This window comes from Taudactylus pleione, unplaced genomic scaffold (assembly GCF_031769625.1).
Source record: "Taudactylus pleione unplaced genomic scaffold, aTauple2 ptg000061l, whole genome shotgun sequence".
Classification (NCBI taxonomy): Eukaryota; Metazoa; Chordata; class Amphibia; order Anura; family Myobatrachidae; genus Taudactylus; species Taudactylus pleione.
Window position 1 is genome coordinate 15790487 of NW_028284463.1, and position 23185 is coordinate 15813671.

The 23185-nt window shown below is 46.3% G+C and overlaps 1 protein-coding gene across 2 annotated transcripts in view; it reads left to right on the plus strand.

The window, feature by feature from the left end:
- Window positions 1-712: 712 nt before the first annotated feature.
- Window positions 713-23185, plus strand: part of LLGL1 (LLGL scribble cell polarity complex component 1) — a 48754-nt gene continuing 26281 nt past the window's right edge. The window contains exons 1-4 of one of the 2 annotated variants that reach the window (XM_088464796.1): window positions 713-939; window positions 12997-13094; window positions 20835-20916; window positions 21413-21543. In XM_088464796.1, coding sequence (XP_088320922.1) covers window positions 859-939; window positions 12997-13094; window positions 20835-20916; window positions 21413-21543 — 392 coding nt within the window. In that variant the 5' untranslated portion in view covers window positions 713-858. The remainder of the gene's footprint in view (window positions 940-12996; window positions 13095-20834; window positions 20917-21412; window positions 21544-23185) is intronic. The other variant, XM_088464797.1, reaches the window with a different exon arrangement.

Genomic DNA, 23185 nt, shown 5'->3' on the forward strand with positions numbered 1-23185 from the left:
CACATGCGCAGAGGGACTCCAAGGTCATAAACCCTGACCTCCCCACACCTCAAAGGACGGCTTTTATTGGGAGAGCTGTTCTTTGCTTAAATGTACATGCATAGTGTTACTAAACGCTGGTATGCATGCGATCATTGGTGGAATGCATCACTTCCAGAATGCGATGCTTGATGCAACCCGCCCTGTATGATATAATGGAATGTGCGATATAAAAGATTATGCAATATAATGGATTGTGCACTATAAAGTATTGTGCGATATAATGGAATGTGCGATATACTGTACAGGATTGTGTGATATAATGGAATGCGCAATATTATAGAAGGTGCAATCAACAGGATTGTGTGATATAGATTGTGCAATATAATAGAATGTGCGATATGCAGGATTGTGTGATTGGAATTTATGCAATATATACAGGATTATTGTGCAGTATTGTTGTGTGTGGAAAAAATAAATAAATCAGACAGCCCTGTTGCAATGATGATGATGACTCTGCTTTGGGCTGCCCTGAGGATGCTATGACACAGACAGTATTTGGGTGACCTATAGAACACTTCAGAGTGACTGTGAGAGACTACATCTCCCAGAAGCCGCCGCGCCGCGCATGCGCCCGGGAAAGGAGTGAGTCCGCGAGGCTAGAGAGTTGTTGCTGCTGCTGCCACCAGACTATCCTCGCGAAGGCAGCCCAGCAGAGGCGCCTGTGATTGGCCGAGCTGCCAGTCACTCACAGCCCGGGCTGGATCAAGTTGCCCGGCGGCCGCGGCTGTGTGTGAGGAGCTTTGGTTGGTTGTGTGTGTGTGAGGCGGTGGAGAGCGGCGGCTGTGGCTGTGTGAGGAGCTCCGGCGCCCGGGCAAGATGATGAAGTTTCGCTTCAGGCGGCAGGGGCACGACCCCCAAAGGGAGAAGATCAAGCAGGACCTGTTTGCCTTCAATAAGGTGCGGGGCCCTTAGGAGTGTGTGCCTGCTGTTATTGGGGAGCGGGGGGAGTCCTGGCGGCCGCAGGTTGTGCCTGGTGTCACCCCCTAAAATGGGACTGTGTTGTATAAAGGGATAGTGGTATGGGGGTGTGTGCTTGGTATGACCCCCAGTATAGGGGAGCTGGGGCTTGGGGTGGTATGACCCCCAGTATAGGGGAGCTGGGGCTTGGGGTGGTATGACCCCCAGTATAGGGGAGCTGGGGCTTGGGGTGGTATGACCCCCAGTATAGGGGAGCTGGGGCTTGGGGTGGTATGATCCCCTGTATAGGGGAGCTGGGGCTTGGGGTGGTATGATCCCCTGTATAGGGGAGCTGGGGCTTGGGGTGGTATGATCCCCTGTATAGGAGAGCTGGGGCTTGGGGTGGTGTGCCTGGTATGACCCCCAGTATAGGGGATCAGGGGCTTGGGGTGGTGGTAGGTAGCAGATGCTTGGGGTAGTGTCAGATATGACCATCGGTATAGGGGAGCAGATGCTTGGGGTAGTGTCAGATATGACCATCGGTATAGGGGAGCAGATGCTTGGGGTAGTGTCAGATATGACCACCGGTATAGGGGAGCAGATGCTTGGGGTAGTGTCAGATATGACCATCGGTATAGGGAAGCAGGTGCTTGGGGTAGTGTCAGATATGACCATCGGTATAGGGAAGCAGGTGCTTGGGGTAGTGTCAGATATGACCATCGGTATAGGGAAGCAGGTGCTTGGGGTAGTGTCAGATATGACCATCGGTATAGGGAAGCAGGTGCTTGGGGTAGTGTCAGATATGACCATCGGTATAGGGAAGCAGGTGCTTGGGGTAGTGTCAGATATGACCATCGGTATAGGGAAGCAGGTGCTTGGGGTAGTGTCAGATATGACCATCGGTATAGGGAAGCAGGTGCTTGGGGTAGTGTCAGATATGACCATCGGTATAGGGAAGCAGGTGCTTGGGGTAGTGTCAGATATGACCATCGGTATAGGGAAGCAGGTGCTTGTGGTAGTGTCAGATATGACCATCGGTATAGGGAAGCAGGTGCTTGGGCTGGTCTGCATGAGATGACCCTTAATATAGAGGGGCAAGGGCTGCTGTGCTCTGCATTGCTTGCGTCCTTGTTGGAGGAAACGTGTTCCATTAAAAAGGGGCAGTTATGTTTTTGGCATGATCATATAATCTGGAATGCTAGTAGTTGGGGCTATGCTTTTTGTAGAGCACACGCAGATGTATTGGTACACTCCTTAATGTGTTTGTATTGCCTTTAAAGTAATACCCCTGTCTCACTACAGATAGCGGATACTCAACTGGGACTAGAGAATTCTTGGTGTAATCCCTGAGGCTGTGTGTACTGTTATTTAGTTGGCCCCAGGCTTCCTGCATGTAGTGGTGTTTACATCCTGATGGTACAGTAAATGACATTACTTATGGTGAGGGATTAGAGGAGGCAGGGCATAATGGCATGCTGTTGGGGTGGGTAGAGGAGGCAGGGTATGGTAGCACATTGCTGGGGAGTTAGAGGAGGCAAGGTATGGTGGCATGCTGCTGGTGGGGGGGAGGGGGCGGTAGAGGAGGCAGTGTATGGTGGTTTGGTGGTGGAAGATTCAGGGTATGGTGGCACGTTGCTGAGAGGTAAAGGAGACAGTGTATGGTGGCATGCTGCTAGGGGGTGTAGAGGAGGCAGGGAATGCTGGCACGCTGCTGGGGGGTAGAGGATTCAGGTTATGGTGGCACTGCTGGGGGTAGAGGAGGCAGGGTATGATGGCATGCTACTGGGGTGAGGAGGCACGGTATGTTGGAACTCTGCTTGGGTGAGGAGGCAGTGTATTGCAGCATGCTACTGGGGAGAGTAGGAGGCAGGGTATGAAGGCACACTGCTGGGAGTAAGGTGGCAGAGTATGGCGGCAAGCTGTGGGGGGGTAGAGGAGGCAGGGTATGGTCGCACATTGCTGGGAGGTAGAGGAGGCAGGGTATGGCGGCAAGCTGCGGGGGGGTAGAGGGGGCAGGGTATGGCGGCACGTTGCTGGGGGGTAGAGGGGGCAGGGTATGGCGGCACGTTGCTGGGAGGTAGAGGGGGCAGGGTATGGCGGCACGTTGCTGAGAGGTAGAGGAGGCAGGGTATGGTGGCACGCTTTGAGATTGTACAAGGGACTGGTACTAGTTTTCTGCTTGTCTCCGTTATGCTGCTCCCAGTGTTTAAACTTCAGGAGTCCATAGATTCACTTATATCCTGGAGTTTACTACAGTCCTGTTTATTTTAGGGAGTAGATGGATCATGGAAACATTTAACCTGCTGCCTTAAGCTGGGTACACACCTAAAAGCTATGGGCCTGATTCAGAGCCGTTCGCTATTTGTGGTCGTTCGTTCAAAAACAAGGGGTGGCTATTCAAATGATCCGTTCGCAAATTGCAGTCTGTTCCCACCTCTAAGTCTGAACAAGCGAGCAAAACATACGCTCGTTTATTTGATAAAAACGCCCCCTGGCCGCACGCACCATACGTCATGTCCGCTATTTATTAGATTAATCGAGTACATCGTACAGTGTATGAACTGCTCGCTATTCTGTGGTTGGTGTTTTCAACCGCTATTTTGCGAGCAGTTCTGAGTTAAAAAAAACCAAGTGACGTGGTCAATGACGCTGCTGTATTAATTATGCACTCCCTTAAAACGCCCGTTTTGACCTTTAAGCACGCCTGCGTTCGGATCTCCACTCCCCGTTTTCAAGCACCTTCCCCTGTTACCACCCACATATGCCTCATTCTGTCACTCAAAATAGCAGGCCCTCGCTATATTGCGTACCAACGATTTTCGGCCGCACTGACTGGTTCGCGCATGCGTACTAAAAACCGTACGCATGCGCAGATGTGCGAACATCGCTCGGAACGAGCGTACTGCCGCTAGCGAGTGGCTCTGAATGAGGGCCTATATCTGCAGGTGATGATTGTTCATACACACTGAACAACCATCATCATCTGGCTGCGGGTCGCGCTGCGACCCCCTCTTCTCTTCACTGCCTCCGCTGCAAGTGTACAAGTGGTCGTCCGACTACCCATAAGTTCAGCAGAATGGACAGATATATCTGCATCGGCTGTGCAGCACAGCGGGCACAATATGTCTGTGAACAACGTCGTTCAGATATATCGCTGGTACACATTGGCCGATGGGCACACACTATATTGGCCGATCAATTCATCAGCCAATATATCTGCCACGGTGTGCCCAGCTATAGAAGGACATACATAGAGACAATATCCTCTTTAAATGTTGCCAGGAATTATGTGTAAAACAAAAAAGAAATACTGATTTTGCCAAACTCCCCACTTTTTTCTTTTTTTTTTTTTTTTTTTATCATTAGTCGGTAAACTGTATGGCAGTCCCAATGTTCTGCAGAAAAGTGGTCTGGGACTAAGCCGTGCCACAGTAATTACTAAGGTGGGAAGAAAGGTGAAAAAACTGCTGAAATGAGACCCTTGCTCCATTGTGGTTTTCCATGTACCAGAGACTTGTGTACTCTCTGTGTAAGAGATGTGTGCAATGTATCTGTGGTGATGCTGTATATTGTGAGTTGGCATGTGTCTGAACCTGTTCTGTGTCAGGCTTTGTTGGCACCAACAACCCCTTGGCACTGCATGTCCTCTGGTCTTGTCGGGGAATTATTATCTTGAATCATTGTGTTGTGTTACTAAGGGCTGCTGACACTGACCTGTCTCCTTCCCTGCTCACAATCTTCTGTGCTTGGTCCTAGGCACTGTCCTGTGACAGCGCACACATGAATAGTCACGTATGATTGACATGCACTAGTATCTGGATGCCGTGCTGGCTTATCGCAGGCAGGGGTGCAGTAGTGCTCTGTGTACTTTGGTGATCGAGGCAGTACAGATGTGGAGTGGCAGAGACCGGTCCATGCTGGACATCTTTCCTGCTTCTACCCTACAGCTGCAAGGCATTCATTTAAATTTTTTTTTAAGTCTATAAAATAACAAATCATGTTGAACTGTAGAACACTAGAAATACTTCCGCGATCCCGTGATTAACCTGTCCAGTGCCAAAACACAATGCAGTAAGGAGGGACCTGGCACGCTGTCTGCAGTCCCACTGAGCTCCTTTTCTAGTCTTCTCTGCTCTGTTTTGCTTTGCCGTCTTATTAAACTCTTGTCTTTCTCTCTCCTGGATGTGTTTTGCTTCCTCCCCTGATGCTAGATGCAGCTGGATCCACTCCTACACACTCAGCTGAGTGCCTCTTCCCTGACTCAGCCTGGGAGCGAGCTCTTCTGTTCTGTAACCCAGCTCGCCAGACAGCTGGGAAGCTCATGTCCTATACAATAAACTCATAAACAAAACTTAGCTATTCACCTCCCAGCTCCCCTTCCCACTGAACTTCCTAGCATTTAAATAAACGCAAGCTGCATCCCTCAGCCTAGTACTAGATTACATGGATTTCTTTCTTTTTATTTTGCTGGACGGTTTGTTATCAGCACTTGGTAATGCTAAAACACTGCTGAAGTCTATCGTTGGCTTGGAAGAAGAGTTATACTTTTCACATGTAAAGTTGCGATACAGCGTTTTAATGGTGGGCATCGTATCTTGCTTTGTAAGGGCACTGCGGCTGTTTATTGCCTTTTTGCATCCATTTTTCGGAGTTAGGGTGAATTTTATTAGAAAGCTACTGTTTAATGCGTAAGGGCCGTTGGGCCTGAGTGGGTTACCTCCGGTCACTTTACATCTGCCCCCCTATAGTGCCCCCTCTTCCTTTGGTGTCATTGTGGTCCCATCTCTGTGATCTCTCCCTCCTTTATATGACTGAGTACACTGGCGCTGGAGGAGCAGACCCCCTCCCCCCCTTTGGGGTATTGTGCACTTTTGCTGTTTCTGTTGGGAAGACAAAAGCCCCATTTTCTACAGTCCTGGATTAGATGCTTTGCAGGAACAATACGCTGCCCTAAAACTTCTCCACCCCCACCCACTCGATTTCCCTTTGGTTGTCAGAGAAGTTGCAGATTAGTACATTTGATGGGGTGGGGAGGGGGGAGCTAGTTCAGTAGTTTTCAAAGCTTCAGCACCAGAAATAACAGCCATGAATTATGAACTGCTTTCTTCTGCTTGTTCTGCAGTTTATAATGACACCATTCCGTACATCCTTTCTTTCCCCGGCATCCGCAGTCTGCATTGTACAGATGATGCTGTTTTCAGTTATATTTCCTTCGCCAAACTTAGGAATTCTGTGTAAATGTCAGACCCTCTTGGGAACAGAGTGAGCCGCTCAGCTGTACACTTGTGTTTCTAGCTTTGGATGGATGCATCCTTTTTTTTTTTTTTTCTGAAAACCAGGGAGTTCAAGGGAAATCTAGATGACCATTGCATCGTTTGCAAGTCATCTAGTGTGTACCTAGCTTAACCATCAGAATCCAGATACCTTGCGGACACTTCTGAATCATGTGGTCGCACAGCAGACAGATGGCCTCATTTTAATCAAGTTGAGATGAGAGCATTTTTAATTTTCCGCTTCACTTTTAGAGGCCCAAAAGATCCATTGTGTAAATAACAGTGACCATCTTGATCTCCCCGTTGAACAGCACTGCCTGCCACACCATCTGATATAGATTGTAAGCTCCACTGGGGCAGGGACTGATGTGAATGGCTAAATATTCTCTGTAAAGCTCTGCGGGATATGATGCGCTATATAAATAATACCGCAGTTATTTTGCACTTTTGGCATTTCATAATCATAATTTGTATATGATCTCCCTACCACCTGAGGAGTCTTCTGACTTGGGTTATGTTAGATATGCTGCGGCATGGTGTATCATCAATACAGAAGATACAGCGCTCATTTGGGTTAGCCAATAAGGACGTTTTACTGCTAACTTGCCACAAAATGGTGCACAAGTCCAAAAACACAGGCAGCTTTGCAATTGTTATCCTTGCAGATATGGTACTGCAGCAGGAGGCATCACAACACCTGTGCATTACTTGTCCGAGCTGCGTTGTCCATAGCAACATCGGATAATCTGCGTAACATCGGCCGGCTAAGGTGACCTATGGGGGTCACGCAGCCGCAGTTGAGCGGAAGAGGCCAGGGAATCTCCGTCAGGCGACGACACACATCCGTTTCAGGAAATTAAGGCCATCACCGCCCCCAAACGGCAGCAGACTGTTGATCACTGCCAGTGTGCGAGCGGGATCACTTACCCGTCCTGCACATGCTCAGATTACCGAACATCAGGAATCTGCGTTCGGCAGTGCTGAATCAGGCCCTGTGTACACAATATAACAGGGGTAGCCAACCCTGGTCCTCGAGAGCTTCCAACAGTGCATGTTTTCCAGGTCTCCTCACAGAATCACAAGTGAAATAATTAGCTCCACCTGTAGATCTTTTCAAATGTGTAGGTGAGTAATGAATACACCTGTGGACCTGCTGGGTGGTCTGGAAAAAAACGTGAACTGTTAGTAGCTCTCAAGGACCAAGGTTGGCTACCCCTGCACTATATTAATTGGAGTGACCAGCCAAGAATTGGCAGAATGCCCCCTATTATTGCACAGTGTGTACCTAGCTTTAGACTGAGATTAGTATTCACAAAATTGGGTCCATTTAGATGGGTCATGCCATTATGGAGAACCATATCCCTTTATAAACAATGGACACCTTGAACTTCTGTCAGGGGTGCCCTAAGTGCATTGACATTGCATTGAATTACCTGTAGCCCCTACTGTGGGTGATTAGCATTCTTCAGCCCCAGGCAAAGTGGATGTAGGCCATGCTTGATGAGTAGACCTCTAAACCTTCAACGGCATATTAAGTGAATCACAAATAATGTATCTTTGTTCTGAGGACATCCCTGGTATTAGTGGCCCAGTCTTTATGAAGGCCCTCCCATCTACCAGAGTTGGGGACCGAGGGACATGCAGCCAAGGAAACAGGATTCTTTGTACATAGTGGTGGATCCACAAAGGGACATGGCCAGTGATGCTGCCTTGCATGATTTGGGATGGTCTAATGGCCCTGCTATGATTTGCGGTTTTAGCATTTTGCCCTACTGGATTTTTTTTTATTATTATTGTACAGCCATATGTTCACTTCTCATGTTCCTTTTAAAGTGTCCTTGCCTGCTGAGGCTAGAATTGAATAGCTGAGGCGCAGCACTATTTTTTTGAGGCGTGAGGCTCTGGCTGTCTATAGTGTATGTGTGAGGCGTCCACTTTAGAACCTTTTGTGCAATTAAACCTGGGCTTTACGACGCTTACCGGCACCCTAATTCTGTGTCATAATTTTGATTTGAACTGTTTGGCCATTTGGCCTTACTGTGGCACTGGTCAGCTGTCTGTTTTATTTGTGGCGATGTCTAGTGTAACAGATGGGCACATAAGAAACTTATTTAACGAGGCTTCAACCCCCTAACGCTGATAAGTTGCTCCACCTATCAGGATAGTTTCCTGAACTCTGCACCCAGGAAGTTTACTGACTGCTGTATTTGCATCATCCATGGCTGCAGGGCAGTGATCTATAAGCCCGGCTTGGATAATGACTTGCCTGTGCAGTGCATGCTGGGAGAAGGAGCACCCTTTCACTTTGCTGTAATTAGAATCAGATTTGTCGTGGAGATAATTGATTCATACCGGATGCAGCTGTTTTGTGATCTCACCCAGAGAGGGGCGCATCATTCAACCTGCAGCTTGAATGTCTCCGGCTTCTTGGAAGGGGGGGGACAACACTGGCCCAAATCCCTCTTGTAGAAAGCGTTCTGACCACTTTTATTATCAGTTGTATTTATTTTTCATGCAAGCTCCTATTGGCTGCAATACTGGAAACTGCCTAGCATCATCACCATATCACAGCCCAGAATCTAGGGAGGAATACAGAAGGTTGTTTAATTAGCGCGGCCTCGCTGGGTGTGCAGAACATTTGTCCTGTAACTGTGCAGGTCAGGGCTGAAGAGCTAATTAGCAGAACGTAGCAGAACCCCCTCTGTCTCTCTATAAAGTACATTAAGTGCTATGAACGCCTCGTTTACGCATAAACCTGCAGTGGACGGGTCTCCTGCAGTAATGAGCAGATGGTTCTTGCCCTGTGAGCATCTTCCCAAGAAAAATACCTCACATCTCTTTATGAAAACGTTATTTTAGGCTGCATCATTTTATTGCCTGTGTTGTAGAGCGTTTTGCATGGAACGGTTTCATCTCATGTGCTGGAACTGGCTACTCCTTCTGATCACTTTGTCGAGGTTAAGCTGTGCTGGGCATGGGCAACAGGTGGGTGGGTGCAGTTCAAACCAAAACAAGAGGGTGAATTGTGGAGGTGGTTTTCCCAGGACACTTACTGTAGTAACCTTTTTTTCTGGGTTTGGCACCACTTGCAATGAATCAAAGTGCTGCCCAAACTTAGTGTACTATTATTGATGAGGTACCAGGTAAGGTGGGCCTCTATTGGTCTAAATAGAAATCACACCTGCAGCTTACACCCCAGCGGTCATTTTTAGGCTCATTGGCCAGCACCCGGCTCCTGGGTCGTCCAGCCCTGCCTTAGCTGTCCTTTCCAACGAAGACTTTCCCATGGAGGTCCGGATTCTTGGGACTGGCTGTTGAATGTGATCGATTTAACACACTGACTATATGAAATGTTTTCTATATAGAAACACCCGTGTAATGTACACTTATCACACAATATTAAAATGCCATGGGAGGTGGAATTGCACCTGCAGAACTCCATTCAGTTCAATGGCTATAGTCCTGCTGACCACGTTAAGGGGCTGAATCTGATTTTGACGCTAATGCTTAAACCGGGTAGCATGTGCGACTTCATGCTAATACCGCTACAAGCACTTCCCTTGCGTACATCCGTGTGTCTTTATGTGCAAGGAATGAGACGCCCACTTTGAGCGTCATTTGACGTTAATACCGCCTGGGGCGTCTTTAGATTTAACAATCAGACGAAAACCGTCTCATGCTAGGTGCAGAATCTCCATCACAGTACGGCCTACAATAAACTCTAATGGTGCGTACACATGGTACAATAAAAATTAACGATATCGTTCAGAACGATTTACTTATTTTTCATTTTGTGTCCCCTTCCAACCCCCAAACGACCAGTGATGCGCGTGCACGTATGGACAATACTGATATTGTCCATCGGCCATGCATGCAGGCCAACCCGGGCGATATCGTCCAGGTTACATAGGGACCTGTGATCGTTGATCGCTGGTCCGTCGGAGGTGTGTTTGATGATCGATATCAATCATCCAGCACACCAGGAAGGTGCAGGGAGATCAGTCAATGATAACTATATGATTGTGACCGAGGGCCTGATTCACAGATGGCCGGAATTGCAGAGCCACAGACAAGCGGCAGGTGCAATGCCATCCATCTCCGAGGCAAATGCAGAAAACATCGAAACTCTGCAAGAACTTCGGCATTGGATCAAAATCTGGGCCTGATTCAGAGCCGCTTGTAAGCGGCCGCTCGTTTGCTCCGAGCGATGTTCGCACATCTGCGCATGCGTTTTAGTACGGTTGGAAATTGTGTGCTCGCAAAATCATTGCGGTTGGAAATTGTGTGCTCGCAAAATAGCGAGTGCCTGCTAATTTGAGTGACAGAATGAGGCGTGTTTGGGTGGTAACAGGGGAAGGTGCTTGAAAACGGGGTGTGGAGATCCGAACGCAGGCGTGCCAAACGGTCAAAACGGGCGTTTTAAGGGTGTGCATAATTAACAAAGCAGCGTCATCGGCCACGTCACTTGGTTGTCTTTTAGCCTGAACTGCCCGCATGATTGCGGTAGGAAAATCCAACTGCGAGCAGTTCATACGCCTTTCGATGTACTCGATTAATCAAATAAATAGCGGAGATGACGTATGATGCGAGCGGCCAGGGGATGTTTTTTCCAAAATAGTGAGCGCATGTTTCGTTCGCTCGTTCAGACATAGAGGCGTCAACAGACCGCAAAGAGCGAGCGCTTAATTTAAAAAACCAGCCCCTTTTTCTGAACGAGCGGCCGCAAATAGCGTCCGGCCCTGAATCAGGCCCTCTGTCCCAAAGCATTCAGATGTGCACGTAGTCCTAATGCACTTGCCTGGCAGGATGTGTTCCACTGAATGGACTGTGACTTAACGCATGACATGGGTCCTTGTATGTAAGAGCCTGAGTACACACAGACTTCACTCACTTGAAAATGAATACAATAGGTGGAAACGCCTGAGTGCATAGGGCCTAAATGCACCATATACTCTTACTACTGTTCGAAATAATGTTTTGTGTAGGGGCTACAACAAAAAATTGACTGTCTCGTTGGGGTGATGTTGAAGTGTCTTTGAATACAGCGTTTTCACAGAATACTGACAAAATACTCTGAACCCCAGTTCCCATGTTTCATGATGGTGCTTTCCCTCTGCATGCAAGTCTTCCGCCCCAGCCACAGAACTGGCTTTGTTGAAATAAAGTAACTGTATAGAACAGTGGTTCTAAACTCCAGTCCCCAAGTACCCCCTAACAACAAGTCATGTTTTCTAGATTTCTTTAATCGCGTACAGGTGAGTTGATCTGTTTTGCTTTCCACAGAGAGAAATCCTGAAATCATGCCCTGTTGTGGGTTACTTGAGGACTAGCATTGAGAACCACTGGTATAGAACAAACATAACTTGGAGGTAATGGAGATGGTAGTTGGAGATAATGGCAATATGTATTTTCTGTAGTGTCCGTCTAGATTTTTAAAACCGTGGAAATGATAGCTGCATTCCCACCTGTGTAGACGTCGCTGTATTCATAGTGGTATGTTGCATGAGTGCTGGACAAAACCTTAATGCTGCGTCATGTAGTGCACCCTGACCTCGCAGAACACTTGGTATTTTATTTTGTGTTGGGTTGATGTCTTTCTGACGTTTTACCATTGTTTTGTTTTCTTCTATATTTATAAATGATGGTGAACTTGTGACCAAACTGGATCTTTTAGTGCACCATGGTAAAACTATACATTTTGATTTCAGGAGCATTATATGGGAGTATTTAGAAACCTTATTTTGTAGAGCCCCTATTTGCTGTGTAATTCTTATATGAATACAAGCACAAATACTGTTGTTTTTTACTATACTGGCATTGTTGTCTTAAAGTTTATCATCATTGCACCCTCATAAGCAGGGGGGGCGGGGGGTTGTTGTGTCTCTTGGTGGGACATTTGTGAAACCTTCTAAAGAGGACTAGTGGAGATTCTAGCTATCATTTATGGAATGCACGAAGTCAGTGGTTCTCAAACTCTGTCCTCCAGGACCCCACACAGGTCACGTTTCCCAGGTCACCCAGCAGGTGGTACTCATTACTCAGACACATTTTACAAGATCCACAGGTGGAGCTAATAATTTCACTTGTGATTCTATGAGGAGACCTGGAAAACATGCACTGTTTGGGGACCTCAGGACCGAGTTTGAGAACCTGTGCACTAAGTAGATGATGGCTAGAATCTGGTTGCTATGGGAAACACCTCTACTTGCCCTATTTAGAAGGTATGCTAAAACTCCCCCCTTGGTAATGTGAATTAATACTGTCCCTGGGTTATTGAGCATTTCAAATAAACCTTGTGTAAAGCTGGCCACACACTAGACCAACTTACATCCAACTAGTTGATTGGTTGGAATGAAAATCTGGTAAGGAATGAAAGCAAATGACAATCAGCAATTTGCTCCCATACACCGGAAAATGGACAAACTGTTGTTTGAACAAATTGTTTAGATCAAACATTTAACAAACTTGTCTGACGGCCATTTTCATCTGTTTTCTGGCATTTAGGAGCAAATTGCTGATCATCAGTTACTCCCATACGTTACCAGATTTTCATTCCAACCAATCAACTAGTTGGATGAAAGTTGGTCTAGTGTGTGGCCAGCTTAACATTGGTGTAATAGCTGCAGATGGGGAGTTTCACTACAGTAGGCTCTGATTATATGGAGAAGCGGCATCGGTTACCTCCCAGCTTCCCTGAGCAATAACAAGCCGTGGGCTGAATTACTTACTAATCCATGAAGGTCTTCCCCCTCCCGCCTAACTTATGGTCTTGTCTCTTCCTCAGACTGTGGAACATGGATTCCCCAACCAGCCAAGCTCGCTTGCCTACGACCCGGTGCTGCGGATCATGGCCATCGGTGCCAAGTCTGGAGCCATTAAGATGTATCCTTTTTTTTTTCCTAGTGCCAGCGTGTAGATGCATTTAATCTGTTGCTTAAGTACACTGAGGAAGCTGCTCTTATGGTCTGAAGCGTTGTTAGAGAAAATGCAGCCTATTCATCTTGAAAATGGGCAACTTTATTATGAAAACTGGTTCAGCTTCTGAAAAGTAGCAGAAATAAATTCCTACCTCTTTTGTACATAGGCTTTGTTGCACTTCAGTGCAGGGCATTGGAGAGTTGTACAGAAAAAGTTGTGTGTTTTTGTTACACTTCCTTCCACTCTTTGTAGTTCTATCCTCCATACAGCTCAGTTTGCTGAAACCTGCGGTTTATAGGTAATTTGCTTTAGGGAGGTGGAGGAAGGGGGGGGACGGGGATGGGACAATAGCTTATCCCTAATTTTCTCAGAGGATAGAATGGGTTTGGGTAGGGCATGTGCCTCATCCGGCCTCTTGATACGGCAGACTGGTTTGTTTTAGCCTTTCCACTTCATTACCAAAAGTGTATGAATAAGGGGATCCTATTTCTCATTGGTACAGGTTTAGGAAAGGGACACAGCAAACACTTCTGCAATGTTCAGAACAAACCCTAGCAGGCTGATATAGATGTATAATATATCTGTATAGAAACGGGTGAGTTCTGGTGTCCTTGCTTCTTTGTAAAGTAAGAAAACTTGCTGCACCCTGCTGTAGATTTATTACGGATGTTTGAAGTCGCCTAGGAGTCTCCATGGCCTGTATAAAAGCACTTGACCCCGCAGCCCCCGTACTGCTATGATATCAGAACCCCCTCTGTGACATCAGGGATATTTTTGGACTCTGCAGGGAAAAGCCAGTCTTTGTAGTGTATTTAACTCCCTGTGCTCCTCCGTGCTAGGCTATCTCTGCTTCTCGGCCTGCCTGGAAGGCTGCTGCACAAGCGGCTGTGTTATGGGTGACTGATCTGTGGCAGGGAGGGTCGGTGGTGGGGATTCATGTAGGTCTCTAAGCAACGTTCTCCCTAAATAGCCCTTTTCTGTTTAAACACAAGGGATGGAACGTGGCCTCCTTTCTCTGGCGTCCAAGGCCTGAGTGACCGTTACCATGGAGATGCCAGTGAGCGGGAGGAGGGGGGGGGGGTGTCAGGACAGAGGAGGTACACTCTGGGCATACCCCACTGTAACAGGCACTACATGTGACAGCCGTGCTCGGCCTCGGGCTTCTTTAAAACCTTTATTAGGTTGTTTTCTCTTGTTCGGGATAAGATAGGAGACTGCAGAGCAGGTTAATGAGCAGTTTTTAAGGGATAGCTGCTCCTCTGTCTGCGGAAGTTTATTCATCTAAAAGGAGGTGGTGGGGAGGGGGCTACTGACATTTGTGTATAATATGCATAGAACTGGGGATGTATTTGCGTTCCCTGTGTCTCATCTGCAATACAAAATGACAGGCTTAAGCTGGCCACACACTAGACCAACTTACATCCAACCAGCCAACTAGTTGATTGGTTGGAATGAAAATCTGGTAAGGTATGGGAGTAACTGATCAGCAATTTGCTCCTAAATGCCAGGAAACAGATGAAAATGGTCATTCAGACAAGTTTGTTAAATGTTTGATCGAAACAATTTTGTTCAAACAGTTTTTGTCCATTTTCCGGCGTTTGGGAGCAAATTGCTGATTGTCATTTGCTTTCATACCTTACCAGATTTTCATTCCAACCAATCAACTATTTGGCTGGTTGACCAGATAATCTTTAGATATGTGGCCAGCTTTAGTCCTGTGGGAGGTAAAGGTGGGGAGCATAGCTTAGCATCTAGGCTTCCCCATGTGGAACAGTATTATATGATTTGTAATATTTAAATCTTTCCATTCACAGTGGAACCATTGGCCACTGCAAGCCACTGCAACTCTGGTTTCCTCATTGATGTTTGCAGCCCATAGTGCAGTGGTTCTCAAACTTTTTTTGAATTACGGTGCCCTGAAGTATCAGTATTTTTGCAAGGCGGCCCTAGGCCAAATGTTTCTTATCCTTAAGCTGGTCACATACTAGACCAACTTGCATCCAACCAGCCAACTAGTTGATTGGTTGGAATGAAAATCTGGTAAGGTATGAAAGCAAATGACAATCAGCAATTTGCTCCCAAACGCTGGAAAATGGACGAACTTTTGTTTGAACAAATTGTTTAGATCCAGCATTTAACAATCTTGTCTGACGACCATTTTCATCTGTTTTCTGGCATTTAGGAGCAAATTGCTGATCATCAGTTACTCCCATACGTTACCTGATTTTCATTCCAACCAATCAACAAGTTGGCTGGTTGGACAGATAATCTTTAGATGTGTGGCCAGCTTTAGGGTCAGTTATGTGGTGGTGGGCAGGGTTGCACTTATTTGTCCACATATTTTATGATTGGCAGCCACCAACATTGATTTTTCCCAAAACACTGACCAATAATGTAATTTGGTACTAGGTCACCAACCTGTGGCACCCCGTGTGGGAACCACTGCTGTATTGCGTGCTCAGCTTCACACCGTGCGATGCTCAGACTGTGTTGGGGGCTTGGGTCTTTAGGCTATCTCCAAAAGAACAAGATCCCTTGATGCTTCTCATCCCTCCGGGCCATAAGACTGCTGCTAGTGGGGACCGTTTAAATCCCGGATCCTTACAGCTCTTTAGGGGTCTTCAGGACCTCCAGTGCCACAAGGCTTAAGTTGGGAATTGAGTCATTAGCTCTCCCAAACGAGGTGGCAATGACCTAGGACAGTGGCAGCCAACCCTGGTCCTGGAGAGCTACCAACAGTGCATGTTTTACAGGTCTCCTCACAGAATCACAAGTGTAATAATTGGCTCCACCTGTGGCTCTTTTCAAATGTGTTAGTGAGTAATGAATACACCTGTGCACCAGCTAGGTGGTCTGGAAAACGTGAACTGTTGGTAGCTCTTGAGGACCGAGGTTGGCTACCCCTGACCTAGGAAGTGGCATGACCATATAGGCCACACTCCGCACCTTAAAAACTTGGCAAAAAACACAAATACCTGAAAAAAGTGTCGGGATGCCCAAACTCTCCATTACAGTTCAGGTAATAAGGATAATCCATCCATGGGAACCTCTGGCCAAGTGGATTAAGTTCTAATGTAAATAGAAAATAATATACAGGAATGTAGTAATTCTTCTGGGAGCCTTTCAGAAATAGAGAAAGGAGATCTGTATATATCTTTCACAGAGTTTCCTATTAAAGTCACTGGGAGGAGCACTGCTAAAGAATGTAAGGATGGGAATACTAGGTACAGACAGGAAACGAGAGAAAGTAATTTGTAAATGTAACCTTTTATTTTTTTTCTATTATGATATTACAATTTATGGGAAGGTGTTGCGCTTTCCACCTAATAATAGATCTCTAAACGCTGGCGGATTTTGGAAAAACTTGTTACAAATGTAAGGTAAAATACAAAGCAATATAATGTAGCGCTAAAAAAAGAGTCCTCTAATACAGAAACCAATGCTCTATGTTTATAAATACTTCAGCTGCTACACAAAAAAAACCAGGTAGTGTCCTGATCTGATATAGAAATGTGTACAATAGAATAGTAGGCAGTGCTTGCAGTATTTAATCAATGTAAGTGTTTTAATAAAGGTATGTATATGCAATCATATGTATAACTACAAATGTAGTTATCACAGTAAAAATAGATTTATGTGCAGTAATGGAAGCTCTATATTCTGACTTTTAAACATTGCAGTGCCCACTTAAAATATGCAGAATTCATGGTTGCATGGTTGCCCATTGGCTCTAGACCGGTGGTTCTCAAACTCTGTCCTCAGGACCCCACACAGTTCATGTTTTCCAGGTCACCCAGCAGGTACACAGGAATAGTCATTACTCACTGACACATTTTAAAAGATCCACAGGTGGAGCTAATTATTTCACTTGTGATTCTTTGAGGAGACCTGGAAAACATGCACTGTTTGAGGACCTGTGCTCTAGTCCCAAATACTGCTTGAATAATCCACAAATTATTAAACGCTGTGTTGCTCCATCCTTGTGGTACCGCCACGCTCACTTGCCACGTTGTCTATTCCCTGCACAAAAATGAATTGTAATGGCCCTATTTGTAGTGCCTGTATTTTCCTCTATAGTACTATATCGGGGCTCTGATGGTAAGTTTCCACAGCTGTATGGGAACATCCAGGTCACCATTCTGCAGCATCTTGTGTCCTGAGCATCTTGTACAATGGGGGATTGTGTTACTGCAGCTGGGGCTTATGGTGACTGGTCTAAAGTCCTCTGTGTCAGCCTGGGATGGCTCTAGCATTATTACAGTATGAGTTGTCCTGTCTATGTACTGATGTCTCCCAGGGTTATAAGGAAAGCCTGACACTGGCTGCTGGTGATATTCGATTTTTACATAGGGTCTTAGAGGATGTTGCTCTGTAAATGAATGTGTACACACCAGCAAGTGGTGAAAGCAGATCAAGTAAGTTATTGTTCTCATCATGTGACTACCCAGGAAATTTGGCAAATAGATTACAGGGAACCATAAATGATCTGAATGGGTTTTGGGGGTATTAGAGGAGTATAGTGGATCGGCTATAGGCGCCAGGAGGAAACAATGCCAAGCTCATCACTAGAAAGTCAGAGTAAAAAGAAGAGGTCTGAAAGTAATTTTGGCGAGTACGACAGGCTATAAAAAGACTAAATAATGAGCACTGCATAGTAATGGGTTACCCATGGGATCCAAACTTTGCAAACTCGTTCTGGAGAATGCTGCTAATGTATTCTGTGTTATGGTAAACAAGGCAGTCGCAGGGAGTCTCTCTGCAAGACTTCGCAATCTGACATGTAGCAGCTGCATATGTTATGGATTACCGTTATTTCATTATTGATCTGCCCCCCAGGACTGGGAGGAGATGGTGGATGAGTTCAGATGTGTGATACAGTAGGTTGTATCCAGACCCTGACCTCAGACCACAGCCTTGGAGCAGCGCCTCTTGTAAGGGCAGAGACCTCGTTTTGTGCCAGCATAGGTGTGTGAAGCTGATAGAGAGAAGGCTGATGTCCTGGAGGTACCATATGTAGTGCGGCGTGTACACTCTGTGTTTTCTATCTGCACCCCTAGTGCTTCAGATGGGTGCTCGGTGTATTGAGGTTGACTCATTGTTGCTGCTGGTTCCGTCAAGGGCTAAAGTGAGTGGGGAAGCAAACCACTGTGATGTGTACTGTATGACACTTACCTGGGTATAATGAGAAGCTCTTAACCCTTAGTAGTGGAAGGTTTATACATGAGGACTTTGAATGGCGGGCCTGATTCAGAGATGGACTCAGTTCACACAGTAGCTGCGTCTTTGGACGTAGCTGTTGTGCGGAAATATGTAAAAGCAGCAGAAGGTATCTGTAGTAGAAGACGCCCGCTGCTGGCTTCTGTGATGCGCTGCTGCGTTTAGGAAGAACAGGGTCCTGTGTCTGTGGTCAAGCTTATTACACGTCATTGCCAGTCTGTGTGCACCGCAGACATGCAATTGCGCACTGGATCCATCCGTCAATGAAGAAGTGACTGTTTGCATTGAAATCAAGCGCCTCTGTCCTGCTCTCACCGTGCTCGTTAGGGACAAATGTCTTAAAATAACGTATAGCGAGCAAATTCTATTTATAATTCTAAGTGTGAAATCTTTATAATTAACATTAATAATTTATATCATGGAGTATGTATAGGAACTTGGTAACCCTCCCCCCTTCCCCAAATAAACAGGTTTGTCTAGTTGTGTTTGGTAAGGATAGTGTGGAGGACTGAAGATGTGCCTGCCCCTGTGTTCCCACGCTGGCGGTGCCCCTGTGCTCCTGCGCTGGCAGTGCCCGCAGCCACATTATCAGAGCTCAGCACCATAACTGAATACTTATTCTATAGAAACCAGTTATGTGGACACACTTCCTGTATCTGAGCCTCCTAAATCTTGGCCTGTAATCTATACAGACACTTATCCTGTTTCTGCCTGATACATAGGGAATCTGCAAACAGGAGTATATGATGCATGTGACTTGTGCGTTGCTAAGCAGCAGCATGGACCACACTGACCAGGGAATCGCCGCTGATCAGGTGTTGCCTCCCCGCTGCTATTTTGGGAAGAGTGAGGGAAGCAGTGGGTGACTGCAGCTTTCTAGTGCTAGTGAGTCAGTCCTCCTGGTCCGCCAGCTCTTGTCCTGTAGTCTGGGGTTCATGTAACCCTATTGACCCTGGGATTATTGGTGCACGGTGCTGTGTAAGCAGGACAAGCCGCGTCGTGCATGATCCAGCAGGAGCCAAATGAATAACTCTCTCATCCCTCCCAGTCACAATTGTTCCCGCGATGGGGGCATGTGAATGTAGTCTCCTGGGTGAGATCTGACGCGGGCCCTGTCTGAATTCTGCGCTCAGTGTATCCATGGGTAACTGCTTTTATTTACAGAAGAACTATTGCAGCGTTACATACATTGTTTCATGTTCAGTGTCCATTCCAGGCCAACATCCAAAAGTGTCCCATAGTGACTTATCCCATTTGTTGCCCCTGGACCATATTACATCTCTGGTTCTGCCCCTGATAATGGTTCAGTTTCTTAAATGATGGGACATCTGAATTTCACACAAAATATCACATCTGTGTGTGAATACTCTGATATCTGATTTAGCAGCAACGCGTTTTGACAACGTCCCCCCAGTTTCCTACTGCTTTCACTTCTCCAAGAGACCGGGATATAAACTACATCCTGGATGGATTGCTTCCTTTAGAGAATACAATTGTGCAATAGCAATATTTGTTGGCAGGAAGGTTGGTGTGCATAGGTGAGAACCACCCCTGCTCGCCCCCTCCCACCCCATATGATTTCCACTAATGTTCACTAATGTATGCTGCAGTTTGTGAAATGCGTCGGTAGTTATTTGCTATAAAGCAGTTTAGGGTGAATTTAATAGCCTATTTCAAGTAGAACACTAGCTGGTGCTCAGATTATCTGATGCTAGTTTGTTTTTCTGGCTGCTATGTGATAAGACACTATAGGTGACAGCTAATCTCTGCTCTGCTGTATTAGGTCTGTCAGACATTTTTTAGAATTAATTTAATAACTCTTATATAGCACCAACATGTTCGCTTGTGCATTTACGGTTAGGAACAAAAGTAATAAATGGAGAGTGAGGAATAACAGACCGGGAAAGAGAGGTAATGCTTATAATCTAGGGAAATAGGAATTGGAAAATGAGGATTAGTGCTCGGGCCTGTAGAGAGCTGTTTTGGGCTTTGGTACTTTTTTGGGGGTGTGGCCTAATTGCAGGAGGTGTGGCCACATACTCCTTAGGGGAAAAAAAGTATTTCTAGTGCTGCACACAGAACAGGGAGAGCTGTGAGGCAGGGGCTAATTCAGGGGGGGGTGCAATCTGTGTGATCTATTTCCCTCACTGCACAGGCAGGGGAGACTGCTGCTGCCAGCCTCCCTTGCCCCACTGCAGCCCAGGTTCTCACTGGGCCCCCTCCATCAAGCCCAGACCCGAATAATTAGTAGGTATCCTGCAAGTATGACCTTGGTAAACTTGCTGATGAACTCCCATAGTTATACCACGGTTCATTTTAAATGGGCAGATTCATTCTCGTAACTTTAATTTTTTTTCTTTTCTTCAATATGAAAAAGGCTATAGGTATTGTCTGCATTGCAGGGCTGAGAGAGAGGCTGAATCTATTAATAATCTTGCACATCGGTGCCCTGGCAACAGTCTGGTTCATTTCCTTGACCTCCTGCAGATATGGGGCCCCTGGTGTCGAGTTTACAGGACTGCACAAGGACATGGCGACTGTCACTCAGATGCACTTCCTGCCTGGACAGGTAAGGTCAACGTGTATATATTTATACACACACACACACACACACACACACACACACTGCTCCCTTCTTGCAGTGGAGGATGCCCCTTTTTTATGGCTGGGCAGTTATGTGAGAGAATGCAGCCTATTGGTCCTCTAAGCAGGACATGCCCTCACGTGGTAATGCACAGCCTTTTATTCATGAGGCACTGGTTTCTAATCCGGTGATGCCACAATTTGGCTGCCTCTGCTTTGTGTGAGACTCAGCTGGACTCTTATGTCAAGCCTTAGGGGTATATTTACTAAAGTGCGGGTTTTTAGAAGTAGAGATATTCATAGCAACCAATCAGATTCTCGCTTTTATCTTCTATAAGGTGCTAGATAAATGTTAAGTAGAATCTGATTGGTTTCTATGGGCAACATCTCCACTGCTAAAAACCTGCACTCTAGTAAATATACCACCCTTATTTTGAAAGAGGAAGCAGCGGGGTGTATTCACCATATTGTCTGTCTGCCAGGGCCGGCTCCTCTCTCTGCTGGATGACAACACCCTACACTTGTGGGAGATGCAACTGAAGGACGGCTGCTCTCATATAGAAGAAACCTGCAGCTTCCTCCTCCCGGGACGGCAAGGGTTCGACTACGCTAAGTACTCAAACGCTCCTTCTTTCTCTCTCACGCTTGTGTCTGACCGGAAGAATGGCGGCCATTAAGTTGGGGGGGGGGTTTCTAGCCTAGGCTTCAGGGGAAAAATAAAATACACTGCCGAAAGTAACTATAGACTATGTAAGGCCTCCCCCATTGCTGACCTGACACATATATGTTACATTTAGCCAGATCACATTCCATTGTGCTTTAAATGAAACCTTGCCTGTTTATGGACTGGTAGGATGCCCGACTCCCCAACCCAAAATCCCCCCCCCCCCCCCCCCTCCCCTGTATCTTAGAGGAAATAGATCAGCAGATGCTGTAATATGTTGTAGAGGTGACTGTTCTGTTACCTTTTGTCCACTATCTGGAGGGTGAAGTTCCTGGTAACTAAATAAATTATTCAGGTTGCTTGTTACACATGGCTATATTTATTTGAAAGCCTATCTCACGGTCAGAGTTGGACTAATAAACCATCTGCCCTATTAACAATTATACAGAATAGGTTTGTGTTCCTCCTCGTTTCCGGATTACATCACTATATATATTTTTACATATATTACAAATTTTCATAGTGTAGCGGAAGGGCAGGGGATGGCAGTATACAAGCGTGAAGGATAAGAGGGTCACACTGGTGTAAGGTTGGGGCATTCTTTAGGAAGTGGTGGGTGTAAGTGTTTGTTTGCACAAATGTGACTGGGATTTTCTTTTTTTTAACTTGGTGTATGTATTTTTTATTTAGTTTTAACGCTAAGTTTATATGCTTCCTAAGTTTTATTGCATCATTTCTGATCAAACCAATGCTCCTAGTTCTTCCTCAGTGTTAAGCAGCACCTTCTCCAGTGTACGGGACACTAGTCTGCTATCTTAGGGCACACGTACGCTTGCTAAATGTCTGAACCAGTTGTACAGTGCAGCACAATATACTGGTGCTGTATAAATTCGGGTTGTATTAACATTTATAAACCTTTTGTTTTTAATCCTCAATATGCCTTCTAAAGTTAGATACATGTATGCAGGCTCTATGTTGAGCTAGTCTGAAGGAAACCTCAGGGCTCGGTTGAAATTCATGATATTTTATTCGAAGTTTGCTGTGAACAAACTTTTTAAAGCATAGGTAGTCTTGGGCGAAATTGGGTACTTTTTAAAAAAATATATATTTTGTTTTAAACTGCTCTAATGGAAATCCAATAGCACTTATTCCTGGTAATTGTGAGGTTGGACCTGCCTGTACTAATGGTTGTCACTAAATGTATGGTTGAAATGTTTATTCGGGAAGCCGACTGCCTATATACCGGCTGCCGGCTTCCCGACTGTCTTATCCCGGCAAGGGTGAAATGCCGGGCGTCTACATTTAGACGCCCGCATTTCCCCGACGCCGGGAGACCGGCGCCCGGCATCACGATCGTAGTGATGCCGGGCACCGCGAGCGGACAGCCGCGGGGGGGGGGGGGTTAGGTTTAGGGCTCCCGGGGGGGACTTAGGGTTAGGCACCCCCCCCCCCCCGGGAGGGTTAGGGTTAGGCCATGGGAGGGAGGGTTAGGGTTAGGCACCCTCGGGGGGGACTTAGGGTTAGGTAGCGGGGAATGGGGGTGGTTAGGGTTAGGCACGCCTAAGGAGGGTTAGGGGGGTTAGGTTAGTGG